General features: G+C 46.2%; 1 protein-coding gene across 3 annotated transcripts in view; it reads left to right on the top strand.

Annotated features, from left to right (window-relative positions):
- TSPAN5 (tetraspanin 5) overlaps positions 1-24925 on the top strand; it is a 211563-nt gene extending 186638 nt beyond the window's left edge. For all 3 annotated transcript variants that reach the window (XM_063917710.1, XM_063917692.1, XM_063917699.1), the window contains 4 exons: positions 16757-16882; positions 19641-19688; positions 22906-23022; positions 24044-24925. In XM_063917710.1, the coding sequence (XP_063773780.1) occupies positions 16757-16882; positions 19641-19688; positions 22906-23022; positions 24044-24109 (357 nt within the window). In that variant the 3' untranslated portion in view covers positions 24110-24925. The remainder of the gene's footprint in view (positions 1-16756; positions 16883-19640; positions 19689-22905; positions 23023-24043) is intronic.
- The last annotated feature ends 798 nt before the right edge of the window (positions 24926-25723 follow it).

The following is a 25723-nucleotide window of genomic DNA, read 5'->3' as shown; positions in this document are numbered from 1 at the left end:
AGAGAAATGGAACCTAGATGGTATTTGGTACCGGGGACACAGTACCTCCAACAAGTCTCTAGTTGGCTCTGCAGTAATGATGGATACCGGAACCACGTTTCTCACCACCCAGGATGCCAAGGCCTCAGTTATCCGCTTTGCAGTAGGATGACTGCTGTGATATTTCATCTTCCTCGCAAAGGACTGTTGAACAGTCAATTGCTTACTGGAAGTAGTACAAGTGGGCTTACGACTTCCCCTCTGGGATGACCATCGACTCCCAGCAGCAACAACAGCAGCGCCAGCAGCAGTAGGCGTTACACGCAAGGATGCATCGGAGGAATCCCAGGCAGGAGAGGACTCGTCAGAATTGCCAGTGACATGGCCTGCAGGACTATTGGCATTCCTGGGGAAGGAGGAAATTGACACTGAGGGAGTTGGTGGGGTGGTTTGCGTGAGCTTGGTTACAAGAGGAAGGGATTTACTGGTCAGTGGACTGCTTCCGCTGTCGCCCAAAGTTTTTGAACTTGTCACTGACTTATTATGAATGCGCTGCAGGTGACGTATAAGGGAGGATGTTCCGAGGTGGTTAACGTCCTTACCCCTACTTATTACAGCTTGACAAAGGCAACACACGGCTTGACACCTGTTGTCCGCATTTCTGTTGAAATACTTCCACACCGAAGAGCTGATTTTTTTGGTATTTTCACCAGGCATGTCAGTGGCCATATTCCTCCCACGGACAACAGGCGTCTCCCCGGGTGCCTGACTTAAACAAACCACCTCACCATCAGAATCCTCCTGGTCAATTTCCTCCCCAGCGCCAGCAACACCCATATCCTCCTCATCCTGGTGTACTTCAACACTGACATCTTCAATCTGACTATCAGGAACTGGACTGTGGGTGCTCCTTCCAGCACTTGCAGGGGGCGTGCAAATGGTGGAAGGCGCATGCTCTTCACGTCCAGTGTTGGGAAGGTCAGGCATCGCAACCGACACAATTGGACTCTCCTTGTGGATTTGGGATTTCGAAGAACGCACAGTTCTTTGCGGTGCTTTTGCCAGCTTGAGTCTTTTCAGTTTTCTAGCGAGAGGCTGAGTGCTTCCATCCTCATGTGAAGCTGAACCACTAGCCATGAACATAGGCCAGGGCCTCAGCCGTTCCTTGCCACTCCGTGTGGTAAATGGCATATTGGCAAGTTTACGCTTCTCCTCCGACAATTTTATTTTAGGTTTTGGAGTCCTTTTTTTACTGATATTTGGTGTTTTGGATTTGACATGCTCTGTACTATGACATTGGGCATCGGCCTTGGCAGACGACGTTGCTGGCATTTCATCGTCTCGGCCATGACTAGTGGCAGCAGCTTCAGCACGAGGTGGAAGTGAATCTTGATCTTTCCCTAATTTTGGAACCTCAACATTTTTGTTCTCCATATTTTAATAGGCACAACTAAAAGGCACCTCAGGTAAACAATGGAGATGGATGGATACTAGTATACAATTATGGATGGACTGCCGAGTGCCGACACAGAGGTAGCTACAGCCGTGAACTACCGTACTGTGTCTGCTGCTAATATAGACTGGTTGATAATGAGATGTAGTATGTATAAAGAAGAAAGAAAAAAAAAACCACGGGTAGGTGGTATACAATTATGGATGGAGTGCCGACACAGAGATAGCTACAGCCGTGGACTACCGTACTGTACTGTGTCTGCTGCCAATATAGACTGGATGATAATGAGATGTAGTATGTATAAAGAAGAAAGAAAAAAAAAACCACGGGTAGGTGGTATACAATTATGGATGGACTGCCGAGTGCCGACACAGAGATAGCTACAGCCGTGGACTACCGTACTGTACTGTGTCTGCTGCTAATATAGACTGGATGATAATGAGATGTAGTATGTATAAAGAAGAAAGAAAAAAAAAACCACGGGTAGGTGGTATACAATTATGGATGGACTGCCGAGTGCCGACACAGAGGTAGCTACAGCCGTGGACTACCGTACTGTACTGTGTCTGCTGCTAATATAGACTGGATGATAATGAGATGTAGTATGTATAAAGAAGAAAGAAAAAAAAAAACCACGGGTAGGTGGTATACAATTATGGATGGACTGCCGAGTGCCGACACAGAGGTAGCTACAGCCGTGAACTACCGTACTGTGTCTGCTGCTAGTATAGACTGGATGATAAATAATGATATAAAAAATATATATATATCACTACTGCAGCCGGACAGGTATATATTATATAATGAGGGACCTGCTGGACACTGTCTGTCAGCAGAATGAGTTTTTTAATTTTTATAGAATAAAAAAACACCACACAAGTCACACGACGAGTGTACTTTTTCAGGCAGACAATCACAATATACTATACTGGTGGTCAGTGTGGTCAGGTCACTGGTCACAGTGGTCAGTGGTCAGTCACACTGGCAGTGGCACTCTGGCAGCAAAAGTGTGCACTGTTTAATATGTACTCCTGGCTCCTGCTATAACCTATAACTGCTCCCCAGTCTCCCCCACAATTAAGCTGTGTGAGCACAGTCAGATATTATACATAGATGATGCAGCACACTGGGCTGAGCACAGATATGGTATGTGAGTGTGACTGAGTCACTGTGTATCGTTTTTTTCAGGCAGAGAACAAGAACAGAACGGATTATTAAATAATAATAAATTATAAAACTGCACTGGTGGGTCAGGTCACTGGTCATCAGTCACTAGTATAACTCCTCCTAAGCTCCAGTAAGTAAATGAAGTGTCTCACTCTCACTCTCCTATCTATTTTAATTTCTAAACGGAGAGGACGCCAGCCACGTCCTCTCCCTATCAATCTCAATGCACGTGTGAAAATGGCCGCGACGCGCGGCTCCTTATATAGAATCCGAGTCTCGCGATAGAATCCGAGCCTTGCGAGAATCCGACAGCGTGATGATGACGTTCGGGCGCGCTCGGGTTAACCGAGCAAGGCGGGAAGATCCGAGTCGCTCGGACCCGTGTAAAAAAACATGAAGTTCGGGCGGGTTCGGATTCAGAGAAACCGAACCCGCTCATCTCTACTAAAAATGAGGCGATGAAGGTGGTACACTTAGGTTCTGCACTTCTGGGTAATCGAGGTCACCCACAAGAGTGACCATAATTAACCTTGCGGTCTGCGGTAGATCGCCGGTACCCACCCATAGGCTTCAATGGGGATGTTTTCCCCTATTGAACTCTATGGGCTCCACTTGAGTGACAGCGGAGGAGCCCATAGCCATTCTGGGGAGTGCTACTATGTGGCACACCCTGATTGGCTGGCATGTCTCCACATGACAATTGGGAGAACACAATCCATATGTGTACCCAGGGCCATCATTAGGTGTGTGCGGAGTGTGCTCCGCACATAGTGCTGCAGGGTAGGGGGCGGAGTTGGCGGCACTATGGCGGCAATTATGAATTATCTAATTACTTTCACTTGCAGCTACCTCACTTTTTGAAGCCCAGCATCTCCTGACCGCCCGTCTCCTACCCCCACCCCTTTTGTCACTAATACCTATACAGCATTCATGGACTTGATAGCTCGTTGTTGTTCAGTCACACTGTCTTTTATTACATTTCGGGATGCTCATGTGCCCAGGATTCGAACCCATTGCCTATGACATTGCAGTTGGACACTTTTGTTCATTAAACTATCTGTCCTTGCATAGAAAGCTAGAGAATTCCAAGCTAGAGAGTTTTAAAGCATACTTGTACTTTCTGAAGGTGTGATCAGCTTTGCGGCTGGGCAGGTCTATGTAGTGTGTGGCTGCAAGGGATTGGATATGTGGCTGCACACTGTATGGATCTGCTCCATTATGGCGCTGGTTATTTTTTTTTTACGGTGTATAGGTAGTTTCCTCTTCCCTGTGAGGCATGCGCCTTATGTTCCTATTAGAAAAATGGGGAGGGGGGCGCTCAAATTCTCTTTCTGGCACAGGGCACCAAAAAGTCTAGTTATGGCTCTGTGTGTACCCATGGATTGTGTTCAGTGTACTGGACCAGATTGCTTGGATTGTTATTTTTTTTAACACATTGGATGTTTACATGGACCCAAGAGGACTGATCTACTTGGACAAGGGGACTGAATCGATTTGAGGGATAGTAAGTAAGTATATGTAAGTATGAGTGTGTAAAAATGCTTTATTAAAGTTATACTATCACGGTGTGCTTGTGATGTGGTTATTGTACTACTGATTTTAAAGTAGACGATGTGTATGTGATGTGGTTATTGTATTATTTATTTTACAGTAGAACTACAGGTACCAGCTGGCCCTTTAATGCTCCACATGCTGGTACTTTTGGTTCGCTAAGTACCAGCATGCGGGGGAGGCTTGCTGGGACCTATAGTTCCAATGTATAAGACTATTCTAATTGTTACACACTTAATGGACTATGAAGTCGCCACCCACAGCCCAGGGGTGGGTGCATAGCCACGGGCTTCAGCCCTGGTCCTTGGGGGCCCTGAAAGGGAGGGGTGGGGCTCTCCCCCCAGGGAACCCTGGCCAGGGCTGACTAGTTGAGGATTTAATGCCACGGCTCCTGGGACCTGTATAAATTTGTCCCACGACAGTGGCATCATCTTCTTAACCAGTGGAGCCCGGTGCTGTTTTCAAAACTACGGGGTCCCCTATGTCCTTTCTCCCCTGTATTTTTGGTACCAGGACCGGTCCAAGAGTCTGGTGCTAGTTCTTTAAAATACTAAAGGTATGCAATTTTCCCAGGTATTGTAAGAACCAGAACCTGCTCAAAGAGCCCAGGGCTGATTATTTTCAGGAGGAGGGACCCCACACAATTTTTTTTTATTTAACTGTTTCAAACAGACTTACACAGCGATGCCCTGCATGGATCTCACTGATCTGTACATGATTCTCCAAACACGCCAGCCAAAAGCAGTTCTATTTTAAAGTTCTATTTCTCTTACGTCCTAGAGGATGCTGGGGACTCCGTAAGGACCATGGGGTATAGACGGGCTCCGCAGGAGACATGGGCACTCTAAAGACTTTAGATGGGTGTGCACTGGCTCCTCCCTCTACGCCCCTCCTCCAGACCTCAGTCAGATCCTGTGCCCAGAGGAGACTGGGTGCACTGCAGGGGAGCTCTACTGAGTTTCTCTGAAAATACTTTTTGTTAGGTTTTTTATTTTCAGGGAGCACTGCTGGCAACAGGCTCCCTGCATCGAGGGACTGGGGAGAGAGAAGCAGACCTACTTAAGTGATAGGCTCTGCTTCTTAGGCTACTGGACACCATTAGCTCCAGAGGGTCGGAACACAGGTGTCGTCCTCGCTGTTTGTCCCGGTGCCGCGCCGCCGTCCTCCTCACAGAGCCGGAAGATAGAAGCCGGGTGAGTATAAGAAGAAACTTCACAGGCGGCTATCAGACTTCAGATCACATTTAATTGGCGCAGTGAGTGTATTATTTATTCTATAAAAGAGCGCTGTACAGTCTGGGATTTTACTCCAGTGTCCAGTGGCGCTGGGTATGTGCTTGCATACTCTCCCTCTGTCTCTCCAATGGGCCTTATTGGGGGGGCTGTCCCCATAATTGTATATCCCAGTGTGTGTGGGGGTGTCAGTACGTGTGTGTCGACATGTCTGAAGCGGAAGGCTCGTCTAAGGAGGAGGTAGAGCAGATGATTGTGGTGTCTCCGTCGGCGACGCCGACACCTGATTGGTTGGATATGTGGAATGTTTTAAATGCAAATGTCTTTATTACATAAAAGATTGGACAAAGCAGAGTCCAGAGAAAAAGCAGGGAGTCAATCCATGGCTTTGACTGTGTCACAAGGCCCTTCGGTCCCAGGTAGCAGTCACTGATACCGACACGGATTCTGACTCCAGTGTCGACTACGATGATGCGAGGTTACACCCAAGGGTGGCCAAAAGTATTCATTATATGATTATTGCAATAAAAGATGTTTTGCATATCACAGAGGACCCCTCTGTGCCTGACACGAGGGTTTGCATGTTTAAGGAGAAGAAACCTGAGGTTAACTTTCCCCCATATCATGAGCTGAACGCTTTATTTGAAAAAGCTTGGGAAACTCCGGACAAGAAACTGCAGATTCCCAAGAGAATTCTTATGGAGTATCCTTTCCCCGCACAGGACAGGTTACGGTGGGAATCCTCACCCAGGGTGGACAAGGCTTTGACGCGCTTGTCCAAAAAGGTGGCGCTACCGTCTCCAGACACGGCAGCCCTCAAGGATCCTGCTGATCACAGACAGGAGACTACCTTAAAATTAATTTATACACATACGGGTGCCTTGCTCAGACCGGCAGTAGCGTCGGCATGGGTATGTAGCGCAATAGCAGCATGGGCAGATAACTTGTCATCTGACATTGACGCCCTAGATAAGGATAGCATTTTATTGACCTTGGGTCATATTAAAGACGCAGCGTTATATATGAGAGACGCTGCGAGAGACGTTGGGCTGTTGGGTTCAAGAGCCAATGCCATGGCAATTTCTGCTAGGCGAGCCCTGTGGACCCGCCAATGGATGGGTGATGCCGATTCAAAGAGACATATGGAAACTTTGCCTTACAAGGGTGAGGTTTTATTTGGGGAGGGCCTCGCGGACCTGGTTTCCACAGCTACCGCGGGTAAATCTTCTTTTTTGCCTTAGGTTCCCCCACAGCAAAAGAAAACGCCTCAATATCAGATGCAGTCCTTTCGGTCGCATAAATCCAGAAGAGGTCGGGGCTCTTCCTTCCTCGCCAGAGGTAAGGGTAGAGGGAAAAGATTGCCTGCTACGGCTAGTTCCCAGGAACAGAAGTCCTCCCCGGCTTCTACAAAATCCACCGCATGATGCTGGGGCTCCACTGCGGGAGTCCGCGCCGGTGGGGGTACGTCTTCGACTCTTCAGCCAGTTCTGGGTTCTGTCAGATTTGGATCCTTGGGCGATAGAGATTGTATCTCAAGGCTACAAACTGGAATTCGAAGAAGTGCCTCCTCGCCGATTTTTCAAGTCGGCTTTGCCAGCTTCTCCCCCAGAAAGGGAAATAGTTTTAGCTGCAATACAAAAGCTGTGTCGACAGCAGGTGATTATCAAGGTTCCCCTAATACAACAGGGAAAAGGGTACTATTCAACCCTATTTGTGGTCCCGAAACCGGATGGCTCGGTCAGACCCATTCTGAATCTAAAATCCCTAAACCTGTATAATAAAAGGTTCAAATTCAAGATGGAATCTCTCCGGGCAGTGATCTCCAGCCTGGAAGGGGGGGATTTTATGGTATCACTAGACATAAAGGATGCATACCTTCATGTCCCCATTTATCCTCCTCATCAGGCGTACCTGAGATTCGCTGTACAGGACTGTCATTACCAGTTTCAGACGTTGCCGTTTGGGCTGTCCACGGCCCGAGGATTTTCACCAAGGTAATGGCGGAAAATAAGAATTTACTCACCGGTAATTCTATTTCTCGTAGTCCGTAGTGGATGCTGGGTACTCCGTAAGGACCATGGGGTATAGACGGGCTCCGCAGGAGACTGGGCACTCTTAAAAGAAAGATTAGGTACTATATCTGGTGTGCACTGGCTCCTCCCTCTATGCCCCTCCTCCAGACCTCAGTTAGGGAAACTGTGCCCGGAAGAGCTGACATTATTAGGAAAGGATTTGGAATCCAGGGTAAGACTCATACCAGCCACACCAATCACACCGTACAACTCCTGATAACTATACCCAGTTAACAGTATGAACAATAACTGAGCCTCTCTCAACAGATGGCTCATACAATAACCCTTTAGTTAAGCAATAACTATATACATGTATTGCAGAGAGTCCGCACTTGGGACGGGCTCCCAGCATCCACTACGGACTACGAGAAATAGAATTACCGGTGAGTAAATTCTTATTTTCTCTGACGTCCTAGTGGATGCTGGGTACTCCGTAAGGACCATGGGGATTATACCAAAGCTCCCAAACGGGCGGGAGAGTGCGGATGACTCTGCAGCACCGAATGAGCAAACTCAAGGTCCTCCTCAGCCAGGGTATCAAACTTGTAGAATTTTGCAAAAGTGTTTGAACCCGACCAAGTAGCAGCTCGGCACAGTTGTAAAGCCGAGACCCCTCGGGCAGCCGCCCAAGAAGAGCCCACCTTCCTCGTGGAATGGGCTTTTACTAATTTAGGATGCGGCAGTCCAGCCGCAGAATGTGCAAGCTGAATCGTGCTACAGATCCAGCGAGCAATAGTCTGCTTTGAAGCAGGAGCACCCAGCTTGTTGGGTGCATGCAGGATAAATAGCGAGTCAGTTTTTCTGACTCTAGCCGTCCTGGAAACATAAAGTTTCAGGGCCCGGACTACGTCCAGCAACTTGGAATCCTCCAAGTCCCTAGTAGCCGCAGGCACCACAATAGGTTGGTTCAAATGAAACGATGATACCACCTTAGGGAGAAATTGGGGACGAGTCCTCCATTCTGCCCTTTCCATATGGAAGATCAGATATGGGCTTTTACATGACAAAGCCGCCAATTCTGACACACGCCTAGTCCAAGCTAAGGCCAAAAGCATAACCACTTTCCACGTGAGACATTTTAGCTCCACGGTCTTAAGTGGCTCAAACCAGTGGGATTTTAGGAATCCAACACACGTTAAGATCCCAAGGTGCCACTGGAGGCACAAAAGGGGCTGAATATGCAGCACCCCTGTAACAACGTCCGAACTTCAGGCAGTGAAGCCAGTTCTTTTTGAGAGAAAAAAGGGATAGGGCCGAAATCTTGGCCTTTATGGATCCTAATTTTAGGCCCATAGTCACTCCTGACTGTAGGAAGTGCAGGAATCGACCCCCCTGGAATTCTTCTGTAGGGCCTTCCCGGCCACACACCAAGCAACCTATTTTCGCCATATACAGTGAAAAAGTCTTGCTGTCACGTCTTTCCTAGCCTTTATCAGCGTAGGAATAACTGCATCCGGAATGCCCTTTTCCGCTAGGATCCGGCGTTCAACAGCCATGCCGTCCAACGCAGCCGCGGTAAGTCTTGGATCAGACAGGGTCCCTGTTGCAACATGTCCTGACTGAGAGGCAGAGGCCATGGGTCCTCTGAGAGCATTTCTTGCAGTTCCGGGTACCGAGTCCTTCTTGGCCAATCCGGAGCAAAGAATATTGTTCACACTCCTCCGTTTATTACAATTCTCAGCCCTTGGGTCTGAGAGGAAGAGGAGGGAATATATAGACCGACTGGAACACCCACGGTGTTACTAGTGCGACCACAGCTATCGCCTGAGAGTCCCTTGACCCAGCGTAAAACCTTTTTTATCTTTTTATTGAGGTGGGACGCCATGTAGTCCACCTGAGGCAGTTTCCATCAATTTGCAAAACTGCGTGAAGACTTCCTGATGAAGTCACCACTTTCCCGGGTGGAGGTCGTGTCCACTCCCGGAATGAACACTGCTGACAGTGCGCTTACTTGATTCTCCGCCCAGCGAAGAATTCTGGTGGCTTCTACCCTCGCCACCCTGCTCTTTGTGCCGCCCTGGCGGTTTACATGAGCCCCTGCGGTCTGACTGGATCAGAACCGGTTGGTCGCGAAGCAGGAACTCCGCTTGACTTAGGGCGTTGTATATGGCCCTTAGTTCCAGGATATTGATGTGAAGGCAAGTCTGTTGGCTTGACCACAAACCTTGGAATTTTCTTCCCTGTGTAACTGCCCCCCACCCTCGGAGGCTTGCATCCGTGGTCACCAGGACCCAGTCCTGAATGCCGAATCTGCGGCCCTCGAGAAGGTGAGCACTCCGCAGCCACCACAGGAGAGACACCCTGGCCCTGGGGAATAGGGTGATTAACCGATGCATCTGAAGATGTGATCCGGACCACTTGTCCAGTAAGTTCCATTGCCCTTGCATGGAACCAGCCGAAGGGGATGGCCTCGTATGATGCCATCATCCTTCCCAGGACTCGAGTGCAGTGATGCACTGACACCTGTTTTGGTTTTCAATGGATTCCTGACCAGTGTCATGAGCTCCTGAGCTATCTCTATCGGGAGATAAACCCTCTTCTGGTCTGTGTCTAGGATCATGCCTAGGCGAGGCAGATGAGCTGTAGGAACCAACTGCGACTTCGGAATATATAGAATCCAGTCGTGTTGCCGTTTCACTTCCAGAGAAGTAGAGAGCAACTGCTCTCTTGATCTCGCTTTTATGAGGAGATCATCCAAGTATGTGATAATAGTGACACCTTGCTTCCGCAGGAGCACCATCATATCCGCCATTACCTTGGTGAAATTGGTAATGACAATCCCGTACCGCAATTCTGAGGTACGCCTGATGAGGTGGATAAATGGGGACACGAAGGTATGCATCCCTTATGTCCCGATTCATTTCAGGCTTGCAATGACCGCTCTTAGCGATTCCATCTTGAACCTGAACCTTTTCAGGTATATGTTCAGAGATTTTAATACAATATGGGTCTAACCGAACCGTCTGGTTTCGGGATTATAACATGGTCGAATAATAACATCCTCTTGTTGAAGGAGGGGACCCTTGACCACCACCTGTTGAAGATACAATTTACGAATTGCAGTTAACACTGGCCCCCTCTCTTGGGGGGAAGCCCGCCGGGTCCTCGGTGAGGGGGCATCTTCTCACAGTCCAGCCTGTATCCCTGCGATACAATTTCTATTGCCCAGGGATCTAACAGGGAGTGAACCCACTTGTGGCCGAACTTACGAAGGCGTGTCCCCACCGGGCCTAGCTCCGCCTGTGGAGCCCCAGCGACATGCGGTGGATTTTTGTAGAGGCCGGGGAGGACTTGTGTTCCTGGGGACTAGCTGTGTTGTACAGCTTCTTTCCTCTGCCCCCGGCTCTGACAAGAAAGGACGCACCTCAGACTTTCTTGTTTCTTTATTCGAAAAGCTGCATTTAATAATGTCGTGCTTTCCTAGGCTGTGCAGGAATATAAGGCAAAATATCAGAATTACCAGCTATAGCTGTGGAGACCAGGCCCGAGAACCTTTCTCCACACAATCCTCAGCCTTCCATATGCCTCTTAAGTCGGCATCATCTGTCCAATGTATATTCTACAGGACACGTCAAGCAGAAATCGACATAGCTTTTGTCTCTAGGACCCAGTATACTCATGTCCCTTTGGGCATGCTTTTTAATTATATATCTATCACTTAAGACAGCATCTTAAAATATTTATATGCATACTAGGGTCTCAATCTCTGCTGATAAGGTACCTGTCCACGCTGCCACAGCGCTATAAACCCATGCCGACACAATCGCCGGTCTGGGTAGTATACTAGAATGTGCACACTATCTGCAGGATCCCTGAGAATAGCTAGTGCAAACAGGACACCCAAGGGGAAGATTCTCAACACATCCTGGCCCTAGTGGGGAAAGGATACAGCCTGAGAATTCTCTTGTGGGAAGCTGCCGTCTCTTGTCTGGAGATTCCCGCTCTTTTTCCTCATGAGAGGAGGGAAATTTACCTCAGCATTCTTCCCCTTAACATGTGTACTCTCGTGTCAGGGACAGATGAGTCATCAGTGATATGCAAATCATCTTTTATTCCAATAATCATATATTGAATATCTTTTAGCCCTCTTGGCTGTAACTTTGCATTATCGTAGTCGACAGTGGAGTTAAACTCCGTGTCGATACCTTGTTATTTTGGATAGTGAACATAGAGAGACTCTGAAGGACTCTGTGACATAGGGACAGACCAGGGTATATTTCCTTTCTGTTCCCTAACCTTTTGTGCAATAATTTTACCTCAGCACTTACACATATCCAAACGGGTGTCGGCGTTGTCGACGGAGACACCCTCCCACACACATATCCGCTCTATCACCTCCTTAGAGGAGCCTTTTACCTCAGACATGTCGACACACGCGTACCGACACACCACACACACAGGGGATGCTCAATTTGAAGACAGTTCCCCCACCAGGCCCTTTGGAGAGACAGAGAGAGAGTATGCCAGCACACACCACAGCGCTATATAATACAGGGATGTACACTATACTGAGTGATTTTTCCCCTATAGCAGCTTATATACACAGTTTTGCGCCTAAATTTATGTGCCCCCCCTCTCTTTTTTACCCTTTGTGTACCAGGATACTGCAGGGGAGAGCCTGGGGAGCTTCCTTCCAGCTGAGCTGTGAAGAGAAAATGGCGCCGGTGTGCTGAGGAAGAAGGCCCGGCCCCCTCAGCGGCGGGCTTCTGTCCTTTTATGTACTTTAATGGCGGGGGTTAATGCACATATACAGTTTATCAGACTGTATTATGTGCTTTTCGCCAAGTAAGGTAATCTAATTGCTGCCCAGGGCGCCCCCCCCCCCCCCCAGCGCCCTGCACCCATCAGTGACCGGAGTGTGTGGTGTGCTAAGGGAGCAATGGCGCACAGCTGCAGTGCTGTGCGCTACCTTAATGAAGACCGGAGTCTTCAGCCGCCGATTTTCAACTTCTCTTCGTTCTTCTGGCTCTGCAAGGGGGACGGCGGCGCGGCTCCGGGACCGGACGACCGAGGACTGGGCCTGTGTTCGATCCCTCTGGAGCTAATGGTGTCCAGTAGCCTTAGAAGCCCAAGCTAGCTGCAAGCAGGTAGGTTCGCTTCTCTCCCCTCAGTCCCACGTAGCAGTGAGTCTGTTGCCAGCAGATCTCACTGAAAATAAAAAACCTAACAAATACTATCTTTTCTAGGAAGCTCAGGAGAGCCCCTAGGGTGCATCCAGCTCTGGCCGGGCACAGATACTAACTGAGGTCTGGAGGAGGGGCATAGAGGGAGGAGCCAGTGCACACCAGATATAGTACCTAATCTTTCTTTTAAGAGTGCCCAGTCTCCTGCGGAGCCCGTCTATACCCCATGGTCCTTACGGAGTACCCAGCATCCACTAGGACGTCAGAGAAATAATGGTGCTCCTACGCAGGCAAGGAGTCACAATTATCCCATACTTGGACGATCTCCTGATAAAAGCGAGATCGAGAGATCAGTTGCTGAAAAGCGTGTCACTCTCCCTGAGAGTGCTGGAGCAACACGGCTGGATCCTAAATCTGCCAAAGTCGCAGTTGATTCCAATGACTCGGCTATCATTTTTAGGCATGATTCTGGACATGGAAAAGAAGAGTGTTTTTCTGCCAACGGAAAAAGCACAGGAACTCCAGAGCATGGTCAGAGACCTGTTAAAGCCAAAAAGAGTGTCAGTTCATCTATGCACTCGAGTACTGGGAATTATGGTGGCGGCCTACGAGGCCATCCCCTTTGGCAGGTTCCATGCGAGGACTTTTCAGTGGGACCTTCTGGACAAGTGGTCGGGTCCCATCTACAAATGCATCAGAAAATAAGCCTGTCCCCCAGGGCCAAGGTGTCTCTCCTGTGGTGGCTGCAGCGTGCTCACCTTCTAGAGGGTTGCAGGTTCAGCATTCAAGACTGGGTTCTGGTAACCACGGACGCGAGCCTCCGAGGATGGGGAGCAGTCACACAAGGAAGAAATTTTCAGGGACTGTGGTCAAGCCAGGAGGCTTGTCTACACATCAACATGTTGGAATTAAGGGCCATATACAATGGTCTACGACAAGCGGAGACCCTTCTTCGCGACCTACCTGTTCTGATTCAATTGGACAACGTCACAGCAGTGGCTCATGTAAACCGCCAAGGCGGGACAAGGAGCAGAGTGGCAATGGCGGAAGCCACCAGGATTCTTTGCTGGGCGGAAAATCACGTAAGCGCGCTGTCAGCAGTCTTCATTCCGGGAGTGGACAACTGGGAAGCAGACTTCCTCAGCAGACACGATCTCCATCCAGGAGATTGGGGTCTTCATCAAGAAGTTTTTGCAGAGATAACAAGTCGTTGGGGGCTTCCTCAAATAGACATGATGGTGTCACGCCTCAACAAGAAACTTCGGAGGTATTGTTCCAGGTCAAGGGACCCTCAGGCTGTAGCGGTAGAAGCCCTGGTGACACCGTGGGTGGTTCCGTCGGTCTATGTCTTCCCTCCTCTTCCACTCATCTCAAAAATACTGAGAATCATAAGATGAAAAAGAGTCCAGACAATACTCATTGTTCCGGATTGGCCTCGAAGGGCCTGGTATTCAGATCTTCAGGAAATGCTTACAGAAGATCCGTGGCCTCTTCCTCCCAGGGAGGACCTGTTGCAGCAGGGGCCCTGCGTGTTCCAAGATTTACCGCAGTTACGTTTGACGGCATGGCGGTTGAACGCCAAATCCTAGCTAGGAAAGGTATTCCGGGGGAAGACATCCCTACGCTGATAAAAGCTAGGAAGGAGGTGACGGCGAAACATTATCACCGTATCTGGAGAAAATATGTACCTTGGTGTGAAGCCAAGAATGCTCCTACGGAAGATTTCCACCTGGGCCGTTTTCTCCACTTTCTGCAGACAGGAGTGGATATGGGCCTAAAGTTGGGCTCCATTAAGGTGCAGATTTCGGCCCTGTCAATATTCTTTCAGAAGGAATTGGCTTCTATCCCAGAAGTCCAGACTTTTGTAAAGGGAGTGCTGCACATCCAGCCTCCTTTTGTGCCCCCAGTGGCGCCATGGGACCTTAACGTGGTGTTACAGTTCCTTAAGTCACACTGGTTTGAACCTCTTCAAACAGTTGAGTTAAAATTTCTCACTTGGAAAGTGGTCATGTTGTTAGCCTTGGCATCTGCGAGGCGGGTGTCCGAATTGGCGGCTTTGTCTCACAAAAGCCCCTATCTGATTTTCCATGTGGATAGAGCAGAGTTGAGGACTCGTCCTCAATTTCTGCCTAAGGTGGTTTCATTGTTTCGTATGAACCAACCTATTGTGGTGCCTGGGGCTACGGGTGACTTGGAGGATTCCAAGTCTCTTGATGTAGTCAGGGCCTTAAAAGTTTATGTAGCCAGGACGGCTCTGGTTAGGAAAAAGAGGCATTGTTTGTCCTGTATGCAGCCAACAAGGTTGGCGCTCCTGCTTCTAAGCAGACTATTGGATCTGTAACACGATTCAGCAGGCTCATTCTACGGCTGGATTGCCGTTACCAAATTCGGTAAAGGCCCATTCCACTAGGAAGGTGGGTTCTTCTTGGGCGGCTGCCCGAGGTGTCTGGGCATTACAACTTTGCAGAGGAGCTACTTGGTCGGGTTCAAACACTTTTGGTAAATTCTATAAGTTTGATACCTTGGCTGATGAGCACCTCATGTTTGCTCAATCGGTGCTGCAGACTCATCCGCACTCTCCCGCCCGGTCTGGAGCTTTGGTATAATCCCCATGGTACTTACGGAGTCCCCAGCATCCTCTAGGACGTAAGAGAATATAAGATTTTAAACCTACCGGTAAATCTTTTTCTCCTAGTCCGTAGAGGATGCTGGGCGCCCGTCCCAGTGCGGACTAAATTCTGCAAGGCTTGTATATAGTTATTGATTACATAAGGGTTATGTTACAGTTTTGATCAGTCTCTTCTTTCCCTCTGACAAAACAGAGATGGGGGGAGTATATATAGTGAAGTACAGTTTTATTTCCAGTGTAACAACATTAATTCCAATAAAATAAACATCCACCAAATTTTCGGGCAAGTGTGCGTACCAGATCAAGAGGAGTGACAAGAGGTGTTCATCCTTAAGCGTATGTGTGATGTTAATACAGTTACCTCCCGGGATATTAGCTCCGTCTCACCACTGGCTAGGCACCTCCTGGTCACTCCCACTCACTTCTTGGTCTGATGCAGTCTGTCCCAGCAATTACCAACGCGTTTCTGCTCATACAGAGCCTTTATCAAGGCTCTGTATGAGGTGCCGAGCCAGTGGAAGTAAACCTGTACTTCACTGTATATACTCCCCCATCTCTGTGTTGTTGGAGGGAAAGAAGTGTAGTAGGGATTATTATGAAAATTCTCCATAAGAACTGAAACTTCGTGTGTTGGAGAATCTAGGAGGAAGGTTCTGTGTGAGATCACATTTTATATCCTGTATTATCCCAGAAGATGCGCACATCTGCAAATCGTGACTGTTTTTGTGGACTAAGTAGAAGTGGGTGTGACCACTTCAGCAGCTGTTGCAGTACTACTGAGTTGGAGCGCTGGTTCGGCTATTATCTATTATTAATTTACCGATATGCAATGTACAGCTGTGAATACAAATTCGAAAGGACACGGGAGCTTAGTAAATTTACCCCATCATATTGAAAGCGATTATATGCATCTGTCTTGTAAGCCAGGAGTAGAATTAATTTCATCAAGTAGGATCCCAAGGAACTGTTAGCAATAAATGTTTTCTCAGATCACAAGTATAATAGTCCTATTACCTTGATGATTTTATATTACAGTATAAGGAATTTTGACTACTTACTTGGTCCAAATATACAATTCTAGGATATATACTGCGCTATATCTATTAGGCTTTAAATGGCATCTCTTTTGCTTATTTGTACACTTATTCTCTGCTTCTCTGGTATAATATCTGCAGACACCTCACAGAAATGGGAAGACTATTTACTTTTTCCTAAAAGTGCAAATGTTCTTAAAATCCATAAAAAGCCTCTAAAAAGCAAGATAAGCTACATTAAAAAAAGCAAGATCATACATAACATGTGTATAATAGGTTTTATCCTAAGGCTAAAGCTGCTCCTCACCCCATGGGGGAAATTCTTTTTGTGTCAGGTACCCCTAGATGGTCCCAGATGGAACAATTAAAGTGTTGCTCCGTTTCGCCACACACAGCCGCTGACATTACTGGCATGTTGTTCCATCATTTTGACAGACTGGTAACTAGTATAGAGTATAAATTACATGGTAAGCATTATCTGGTTATTTACCATGCTGCTCCTTTACCTCCCCATAGTGGCAGTGCTGTGGGGCCTTTGGAGCCGATGACTGGAACCTGAACATTTACTTTAACTGCACAGATGCCAATGCTAGCCGTGAGAGATGTGGAGTGCCGTTCTCCTGCTGCACTAAAGACCCTGCTGTAAGTTTTTCCTATTACACCAATATAGTGCATAGCTGAGGTATTTGTCCTTCACTTCCACCTCTGTTTACATGAAACACTTATGGGATGTGATGTCTCGCCTCTTCAGTACTAGTGTCACTCTCTTGTCAGCATCTCCGACTCATCATACATATTGATGAGTCTGAGACAAAAGGAAAGGTTAAGAAAAAAGATAAAAACAAACCATTTGACAATTACCATTATGTGCACTGTTCCCATGCCTGAATTGAAGACACGTTTGTGTTTGTCCAATCATCCTCTCATTTCTATTTTTGCTGTCATAGCCATTGATGCTTAACAACAATAATACCGTAACTGATTGTCAAAGTAAAAAACATTCATGGGTGCCATCAAGTGGAAATGTATGGTATTTTCTCCCCTTAATAACATTCAAATTATTGGTTAAATCTGGATTATGTTATCAGTATTTGTTTAGAACAAAAAATAATATAAAGTGTAATATTTTGGAGGGTGGTCTACCACTGCCCTGCATGCTGAAGATGCTTCTTTACAGCAGAGCATTCTGGGAGTTGTACAGATGTGTCCTCAGTCACTTATCCTTTTTGCACTTATGGCGCAAGACGCCTATCGCAATTTAGATGCTCCACCATGGGTAGCGATTCTCATGCTCGGGTACTTTAGCTCAAATTTTGTGTCTTAGGGGTCTATTTACTAAGCCTTGGATGGAGATAAAGTCGCTGGAGATAAAGTACCAGCCAATCAGCTCCTAACTGTCATTTTTCAAACCCAGCCTGTAACATGACAGTTAGGAGCTGATTGGCTGGAACTTTATCTCCAGCGACTTTATCTCCATCCAAGGCTTAGTAAATAGACCCATTAGTGCCTTATTCAGCTTCAGGTGCAAAATTGCAAATTGATTATCGGGCGAAGGTGTGATCGCATAGCGATTGACAGGAAGTGACCATATGTGGGAGATTACATGGCGTTTGTGGTGAATGGTTGGGAAAATGCCTTTGTGTCATGGCCGTATCTGGGGCGTGCATTTGGCATCAGCTGCGATCATAGACATGACACCTCTGCGACTGCTGCCACGTATATCTGCGTATGCATAGGTCAACTGGAATTGTCGCTGGTACTTGAATTCTGCATATGAAACGGAACTCTGCGATTGCATATGCAGATTTGTGAAAACATCGGTGGGTGTCTGGGTGGCTCTTCACGTGCGTTTTTTTTTTTTTTTAACAGAAACCGTTCTGAGAAATTTGCAGTTACTATCTCAATAGTGATCGAAGCTGAATGAGGTCCATAATTCGCTAATAGTGCCAAGTAGTCCGACTTAGTCGTTTTTGTCTCAAAGAAATTAGTATAAAGTAGCAGATTACGCATAACGATGCATGGTGCAAATAACTCATATAGGACCCGCTGTCTTTTGACTTTTAACACAGATTGCATACTTTTTTCCCGGATATTGCATCTAAGGCCCTCATTCAGCATGGATCACTATTGCTACTAAAAGTGCAATTTTTGCAATCTCAATTGTAGAGGATCGCACAGGTAGTTGCCGCCCAGAAAAGAAAAAGAAAAGACGCCCACTGCAGTTTTGCGATGCATACGCAGTTACATATGCATCACAGTCCATATACAAAATCGGAAACATTGAAAGGATAAATTCAGTCTGCGTCCACAAATCTGCACATGCTGTAACATGCAAGTGATCACAGATGACGTCAGAGACACGCCCGTCAATTGGCCAATACACGCAACGGCCATTACACGCCTGCATTTTTGCCACCACTCCCACAAAACGACATGTTACCGCCCCTAAACACTCACTTTCTGTCAATGTATATGATCGCATCGTTTTAAAATTGCAAAATGGCTCTGATGCATGCGCAATGCTTATGCAGCGCAAGTGCAGTATTTCGCTAATCATTACAGTCCATGCTGAATTAGGCCCTAAATTCGCTAATAGTGTACTTAGGGCCTAATTCAGACCTGGTCGCTGCAGCGGCAGCAAACGCAGGCTGAAGCCCTGTGCTGTGTGCGCATGCACAGCAGCCGCACTATGCATGTGCACACAGTGAGGTGCGAAGGCATCGTACTTGTGTGATCGCCTCTGCCTCATTGACAGGCAGAGGTGGTCGTGGGGATGTCAGCAGCATTGCGGCAGCATTTTTCGGGGCGTGGTCCGGACAATGCAGGCTGTCCGTACCGTTTGCAGGGCGGGCCATGGTGGCTTTGTGACGTCACACGCAGCGGCCAAAAACATGGCGGGTAGGCAGGGAGATACTCGGCAGGAGCGAAAGCATCGCTGCTGTGTGTGCGATGCTTTCAATGTCTGCGGTATGGGGGGGGGGGGGACTAGCACCTGGCATGTGGAGCGGACTAGCCCTGTGCTAAAAAAATACTAATCCTAATATTGAATGGTGCAAGTCACTGGTTCAGGACCTCTGTCTTTTACCTTTCACCAAGATTGAATTAGTTTTTGCCTGAATTTTGCATCTTAATTTGCTAATAGGGTACTAAGTGCTTAGTATTCTTATCACAAAAGAATTGGTAGTAAATAGCAGATAAAAATGCATAGTTTAAGGAAAGGGTTGCATGACGTGTCTGTTGTGCGCCAAATGGGTGCTATTTGGTGCGGTTTGATATGTGTACATGGACACCTCTTTAGTTATACTATATCCTGACAGGCCAAAGGTGATTGCTGGTATACTGTGTGCTATTTTGTTCATGACTTTAATATTTTGGTCTTTTTTTTTCCTTTATTGTCTAGGAAGATGTCATTAATACTCAGTGTGGCTATGATGTCAGACAGAAGCCTGTAAGTAGTAGTGATTATTCATATACAAGTGTATTTTGAATCTAAAAAAGTAAAAAATGCACTTTTCTATTAATAACGTATTCCAGGGATTAGTGGCACCCTCATTTAGTATGCTGCACAATTCACTGGGAAAATTAAAACTTAGGGGCGTATTCAATCACAGTCGGATCCTCTCCGGCAGAGAGGATCCAACACTTCAGTATTCAGTAGCGGGCCGTTTTCCCTCCCATTCCGGCCATTCATTTCCTCCCTCTCTTATGGGCAAAAATTAATGGTCGAAAATGGCCAATTTTCAAAAGCAGCGGAGTCGAAATCACATGGCTGAGCAGAGATTCCGCTCATCCATATGTTTTTCAACTTGTCGGAATTTGACATGACAGGGCAGAAGAACGGCACTTCAATTGAATATCGAAGTGTCGGAAAATTAGGATTATTGGCGGAAAGTGCCGTCTTTCCGCCCTGTTGGAACTTCCGACTATGATTAGATACTCCCCTTAATGGGAAAGAGATGGTGTACAAACTACTTGCTACAATACAAGTCCATTCAGCGGTGTTTGAATAAACTTGTATCATGGTCAGTAGTTTGAAGACTGTCCCTTGCTCCCAGCCTGTGGAGGAGCCAGCATGGTAAGCAGCATTACATGCCCATCAACACACATTCTCGCCATTAACTTTCCATTTATTAGGTCTAATTTTTCAACAACTAAACATTTATTTAAAATTTTTTTTAACAAATCCTCAGATAAATGGACTTGTTTAAAATTATGAATGGTGGTAGAAAGGTGTGATAAGATCACTGCTAGATTTGATGCATGAAAGTAGATCACAACCTACATGTGTTCTCATACATCTAGCCTCAATACGCCACGCAGTGTGGATGCCTGGCACGAGTGAGCCGACAGGTCCGGTGCAATTCTGCTAGCTTTGGGCATCTTTTTTTTTTTTTTTTTTTGCTGCTAAAAATGCGTCTTAAGTCATAATGCGATGTGGCTATGATGCACCAGGAGACTGTGATATGTGACACTTTGACACTTGTATATCTGAGTCTGTATATGAAGTAAACAGAACTTGACATGAAAAAAATCTGTTGCTGCTACATTGTAGCACTTCATATGCAGGGGGTCATTCCGAGTTGATCGCACATAGCAACTTTTTGCTGCCCGTGCGATCAACTAGATGCCGCCTATGGGGGAGGGCTTTTTTGCATAGCTATGCAAAAACATTTTGTGCAGTTTCTGAGTGGCTTTCAAGTTACGATGTCTTCAGCCTGTCCGGTCCCAGAATTGACGTCAGACATCCGCCCTGCAAACGCCTGAGTTGGACTCGCCACTCCCAGAAAACGGTGAGTTGCCGCCCCGGAACGCCTTCCTGCTGTCAATGTTCTTGCGATCGCAGCACCGATCGCTTTCTTTGTTCTTCTTGACGTTGCCCACCGACGGCTGTTTCTGGGCAACGACATGCCTGCGCATTGCGGCCGCCGTGCTTGCGCAGAACCGACCCATTTGCACCGCTGCAAAAAACAGCAGCGTGTGAACGGGTCGGAATGACCCCCACAGTTTTAGAGACTCAGTCGCACACAGATATACAAGTGTCATATCAAATTAATCCACACAGTTTCCTGGTGCATTGTGTTGTGTCCAAGATGCATTTTTGGCAAAAAAAAAAAAGACGCCTGGCCCTAGCTGAGTCTTGCAACCTGGAACAACCGTAGCAAAGATGTAGGAGGACACATCTGTACTGGTAGCTGGACATGTCTGGAGAAATCTGTAGCCTTGTACAAATGTTGATGTTAATGGAGAGGATTATATCATCATATCTTTAGACATAACACCTATAAAGGCCTACATTCTATATACTGACACATTTTTCCAGGTTATATGATTTATGATTTATAGCAGGGGTCTTAAACCCACGGCCCGCTGAGGTGCTCTCCCTGGCCCTCCAAGCACTGGTTTATGTGTTTCCTTTTTTTTTTTTTTAAGATCCTCCGGTGCGCTCTGGAAGAAATGATTACAAGTCTGCCTGTACTGTCTGTATATAAGTGTGTGTCTGTGTGTCACCGCCGACCGCCCCGTGCCAATATATCTGTAGATATATTGGCCATCAGCTGTACTGCGCGGCCGACGCGATACGTCTGTGAACGACGGAGTTCACAGATGTATCGGCCATACACACTGGCCGACGGTCCCGCGATATATCGGCCGTTCAGGAGAACGGCCGATATATCGACCAGTGTGTACGGGCCTGAAGACTCCTGATTTATAGAATGAGTTTGTCAATATTTCCGTTTCTTATGGAGGTGTTGTTTTTTATTTATTTATTTTAAACAGGAATCTGTTTAGGATTAAGTGTGCAGTCCTCAGGGCTGGAGCTAACATTAGGCTATTATAAAACACTAAAGGCCCGTACATACTGGTCGATATATCGGCCGTTCTCTTGAACGGCCGATATATCGCGGGACCGTCGGCCAGTGTGTACGGCCGATAACGTCTGTGAACTCCGTCGTTCACAGACGTATCGCGTCGGCCGCGCAGCACAGCCGACGGACAATATATCTACTGATATATTGGCACGTCGCTGTGTGTGGCCGACCGCCCGTACACATGCTGCGGCGGCCGGCGGTGATTGACAGCTGAACTGGGCGGGCGTGTGTACACGCCCGCCCAGTTCATGACGTCAGTCCCCGACGGATCGGGCAGTGTGTATGCTCAACACACTGCCCGATCTGTCCATAGATATATCTGCAGATCAATTGATCTGCAGATATATCTATTAGTGTGTACCCACCTTAAGGGCGGTATTCAAATGATATATCACGCCCAATCTCCTTTCTAAAGTGATCCCCGTTATTGCACATATAACGCCCATAGTAATCCGGTTTAGCTGCATAAAGGGTTGGGCGCCTCCGCTACTCCAGGGGTAGCGAGCTGAAATGATTATACCACTCCCGTCAGCAGAAACAGACCGGGTGTGGAAGGGGGTGAAAAGAATTGAATGCTGCCCTAAGAACCTTAAAAAGTGATAAACTACCAGCCAATGAGCCATGTCAACTGCCATGCCACAGGCCCTGTTTGAGTTAAGAGCTGTTTAGGTGGTATCTTATTGCTGTTTGAAACATTTCTCCCAAGGCACAGGAGGCACTATTTCCAAATAGGGTTTGCATGTCCCGGTCTTGGCTGCTCTGAGCTCATAATAGTGTTATCTTCTCAACATAAAGGAACTAGATCAGCAAGCGACCATTCACACCAAGGGCTGTGTTCCACAGTTTGAGAAGTGGCTACAAGACAACCTAACCATTGTGGCCGGGGTCTTCATAGGCATTGCCCTACTACAGGTAAGTGAACTCCTAATAGGAAGAACAGTGATCACTCTGAAATGCCACATACTGTATGTCCAGCACTTTCATTACTAAAACATTTGCACTGGTAAAGCAGCAAATGGAGACTGAAGTATTCACAAATGAATTAAAAATGTAATGAGGAAATGTTCTTCATAAAAAGGCGGATGACATTTCTGATTCATGTGTTATGCTTCCGTGCTTACCTTGCAGTTACTGTAAGTGTACTTTGGCTACAGGTTCCACTGGCCATTAAATGTAATGTAGGAAAAGATCAGATCAACTGATTATATGCAACTCTAGGTTTGGTGTGGCAATTTGAAATATAATATAGGGACTGCCCTTTTGCTACCATGCTTTTTAGATTGAGAATATAAAGATGTCGTTTTGGAAATAGCAAACCTAATTTGCTTAAACATGTAGAATTTACTACTCTTTATAGGTCTGCCACATTTCTCATCATTGCTATAGTCTGCCCAGACAGATGTGCATGCACCACTGCATGGCACCACCAGAGGGAGCATTGTCACTCTATGTTGTGGGTATGGTGGTGTCACTCAGGATGCAAGCCATGTATCTTCACTGTAACACATTTGGTCTGTCTCATATTATCTCCCCCTCACTCATGTAGTAACCCATTTCGGTTTCCTCAGTATGTTAAGAATGAACAGTACACTGAATGTACAGAATGACTGAGTGCATTGGTCGCCTACACTGGAATTCCACAATGAGTTAAAGTATAAAGATCTACTGAATCAGCAGCTGTGTCTTGGTGGTGTGACTGTGTTTGAGCTTTCTTCAGATAAACATCTCAGGCTACTTCTGTGCAGGAAAATGCACTCTTTTGTTTATCAGCTACTGTACAGTTCACTTGTTTTGCAAACCTATCTCTTTCTGAAATGACATGTTAAAATGTATTCTTCATTTATTTCAAATCTACAATTGTGGCTGATGAGCGGAATAAGGATGTCTTAATGCCACAGATTCATCTAAGCATTCGCTTTTTTTTCTCTCCCAGATATTTGGCATATGCTTGGCTCAGAACTTGGTGAGTGACATTGAAGCTGTCCGAGCCAGCTGGTAAAGCTACAGTATTTGTGAGACACTGGAAGCCAATCCTCAGCCTGGCAGTATGTTAGCGTAGACCAGGCACAAATGTTCAAGACCTTTTTTGAGCAATGTAGAAGAATTCCTGGGCAGATTTTTCGGAACTAATGGCACAAGCTCATAGCATGTTTCTCTTCTATGCAAGAACGACTGCAGGTCCCTCATACCGAGAATTTAATGTGAAAATGGACAATCCAGGATTTTTTCTGTTTTTTTTTTTATTGCATGTAAAAGACGCAGCTTCATTGTGAAATCATCTTTATGCCACAGAACAGTGAATTGTACAGTGTTCTCAGATGCAGGGAAAACTACCAAGGTGAATGCACATGTTTTGGCAGACCCATCATTCTTCTACTGATAGCACAACACTCAGATGTATTTGATCAGCTTGTTATGTTTAAAATGACATTTTGTAAATATTACACCAAATGTTACATTGTTCTTACTTGTACAGTATATGGTTTCAGTCTAGTTTAATAGACTGTTAAGTGACAAAACACGGACGCATTATAATATGGACAAAGGCGGATTTCTGGAAAGCCCAAGTACAACGTATTTACAACAGTTTCCACAGTTCACATTTGCTCATCTTCGAATTCTATTTTTTCCTTTAAGTGTAATGTTTCACCGAAGGAAAGAATAAACCTATGTATTATGTTGTACACAGCACCTGCAATCACTTCTCTTTGAAAATGTCTTCTATGTATTGAAACAAACAAACAAACAAACAAAAAAAAATACTTATTTGATCTCCGTCATGTTTGAGAGAATTAAAGAAAAACATTGATTATTATGTGTGAAATGATTTTATGTCTTTACAGCCTCAGACAACAGCTGAGTCAAAACATTTAAATGGCAATGGTTCCTCTTTTTATTCCATAATCAATGGTCCTCGTTATATAAGGAACACTTAATAAAAATGTTACACATTCCCTCTTCCATTGTGTCCCTAAAAAAAAATGCGTAAGTAGAAAGTTTTGTAATTAAAAGGTCTTTTTATTAATCATTTAGCAGGCCTATAATCCAACCTTGTGCAGGAGGTGACTGTCTTACAAATGTTTCTCTATGGAAGCTCTGTTAGTTAATGCTTTACCAACTGGGTTGTTAGTGTGGGCAAATAACTGCCACAAAAGGCTTCCATGTAAATGGTTTTTAAGAGTTCCGTGTCTCCATAATAAGAGGGGCCGCATTATCCCATTCTAGAAACTTCTAGTTCTCCCTAATTCGTTTAGGTGAGAACTTCACATACTGATCAGAAAATCCTCTCCTTCACTTTTGAGGTCTGAGAAGTGTGAAACAGTTTGTTGATATCGGGACATTTTATCAAGCAGTTTTTTCATCAAATGACACAAACCGCAGTTTTGTGTAATTTTATGTATCCTAGCTTTGTGGTCTATTTAGTAAGCAGTAAAAAGAGTGGAGAAGTTGCCCATGGTAACCAATCAGCTGCTATGTACAATTTTATAGAATGCATTTGGTAACTGTTCACTGCTGATTGGTTCTCCACTCTTTTCATTGCTTCATGAATAGACCCCTATGTAAGAACAGCCTAATGCAGGAAATTCCACATACAGATGTGTTCAAGTACATC

This window comes from Pseudophryne corroboree, chromosome 1 (assembly GCF_028390025.1).
Source record: "Pseudophryne corroboree isolate aPseCor3 chromosome 1, aPseCor3.hap2, whole genome shotgun sequence".
NCBI lineage: Eukaryota > Metazoa > Chordata > Amphibia > Anura > Myobatrachidae > Pseudophryne > Pseudophryne corroboree.
Note: the sequence above shows the minus strand (reverse complement) of the source record. Positions and strands in the feature narration are given on the sequence as shown.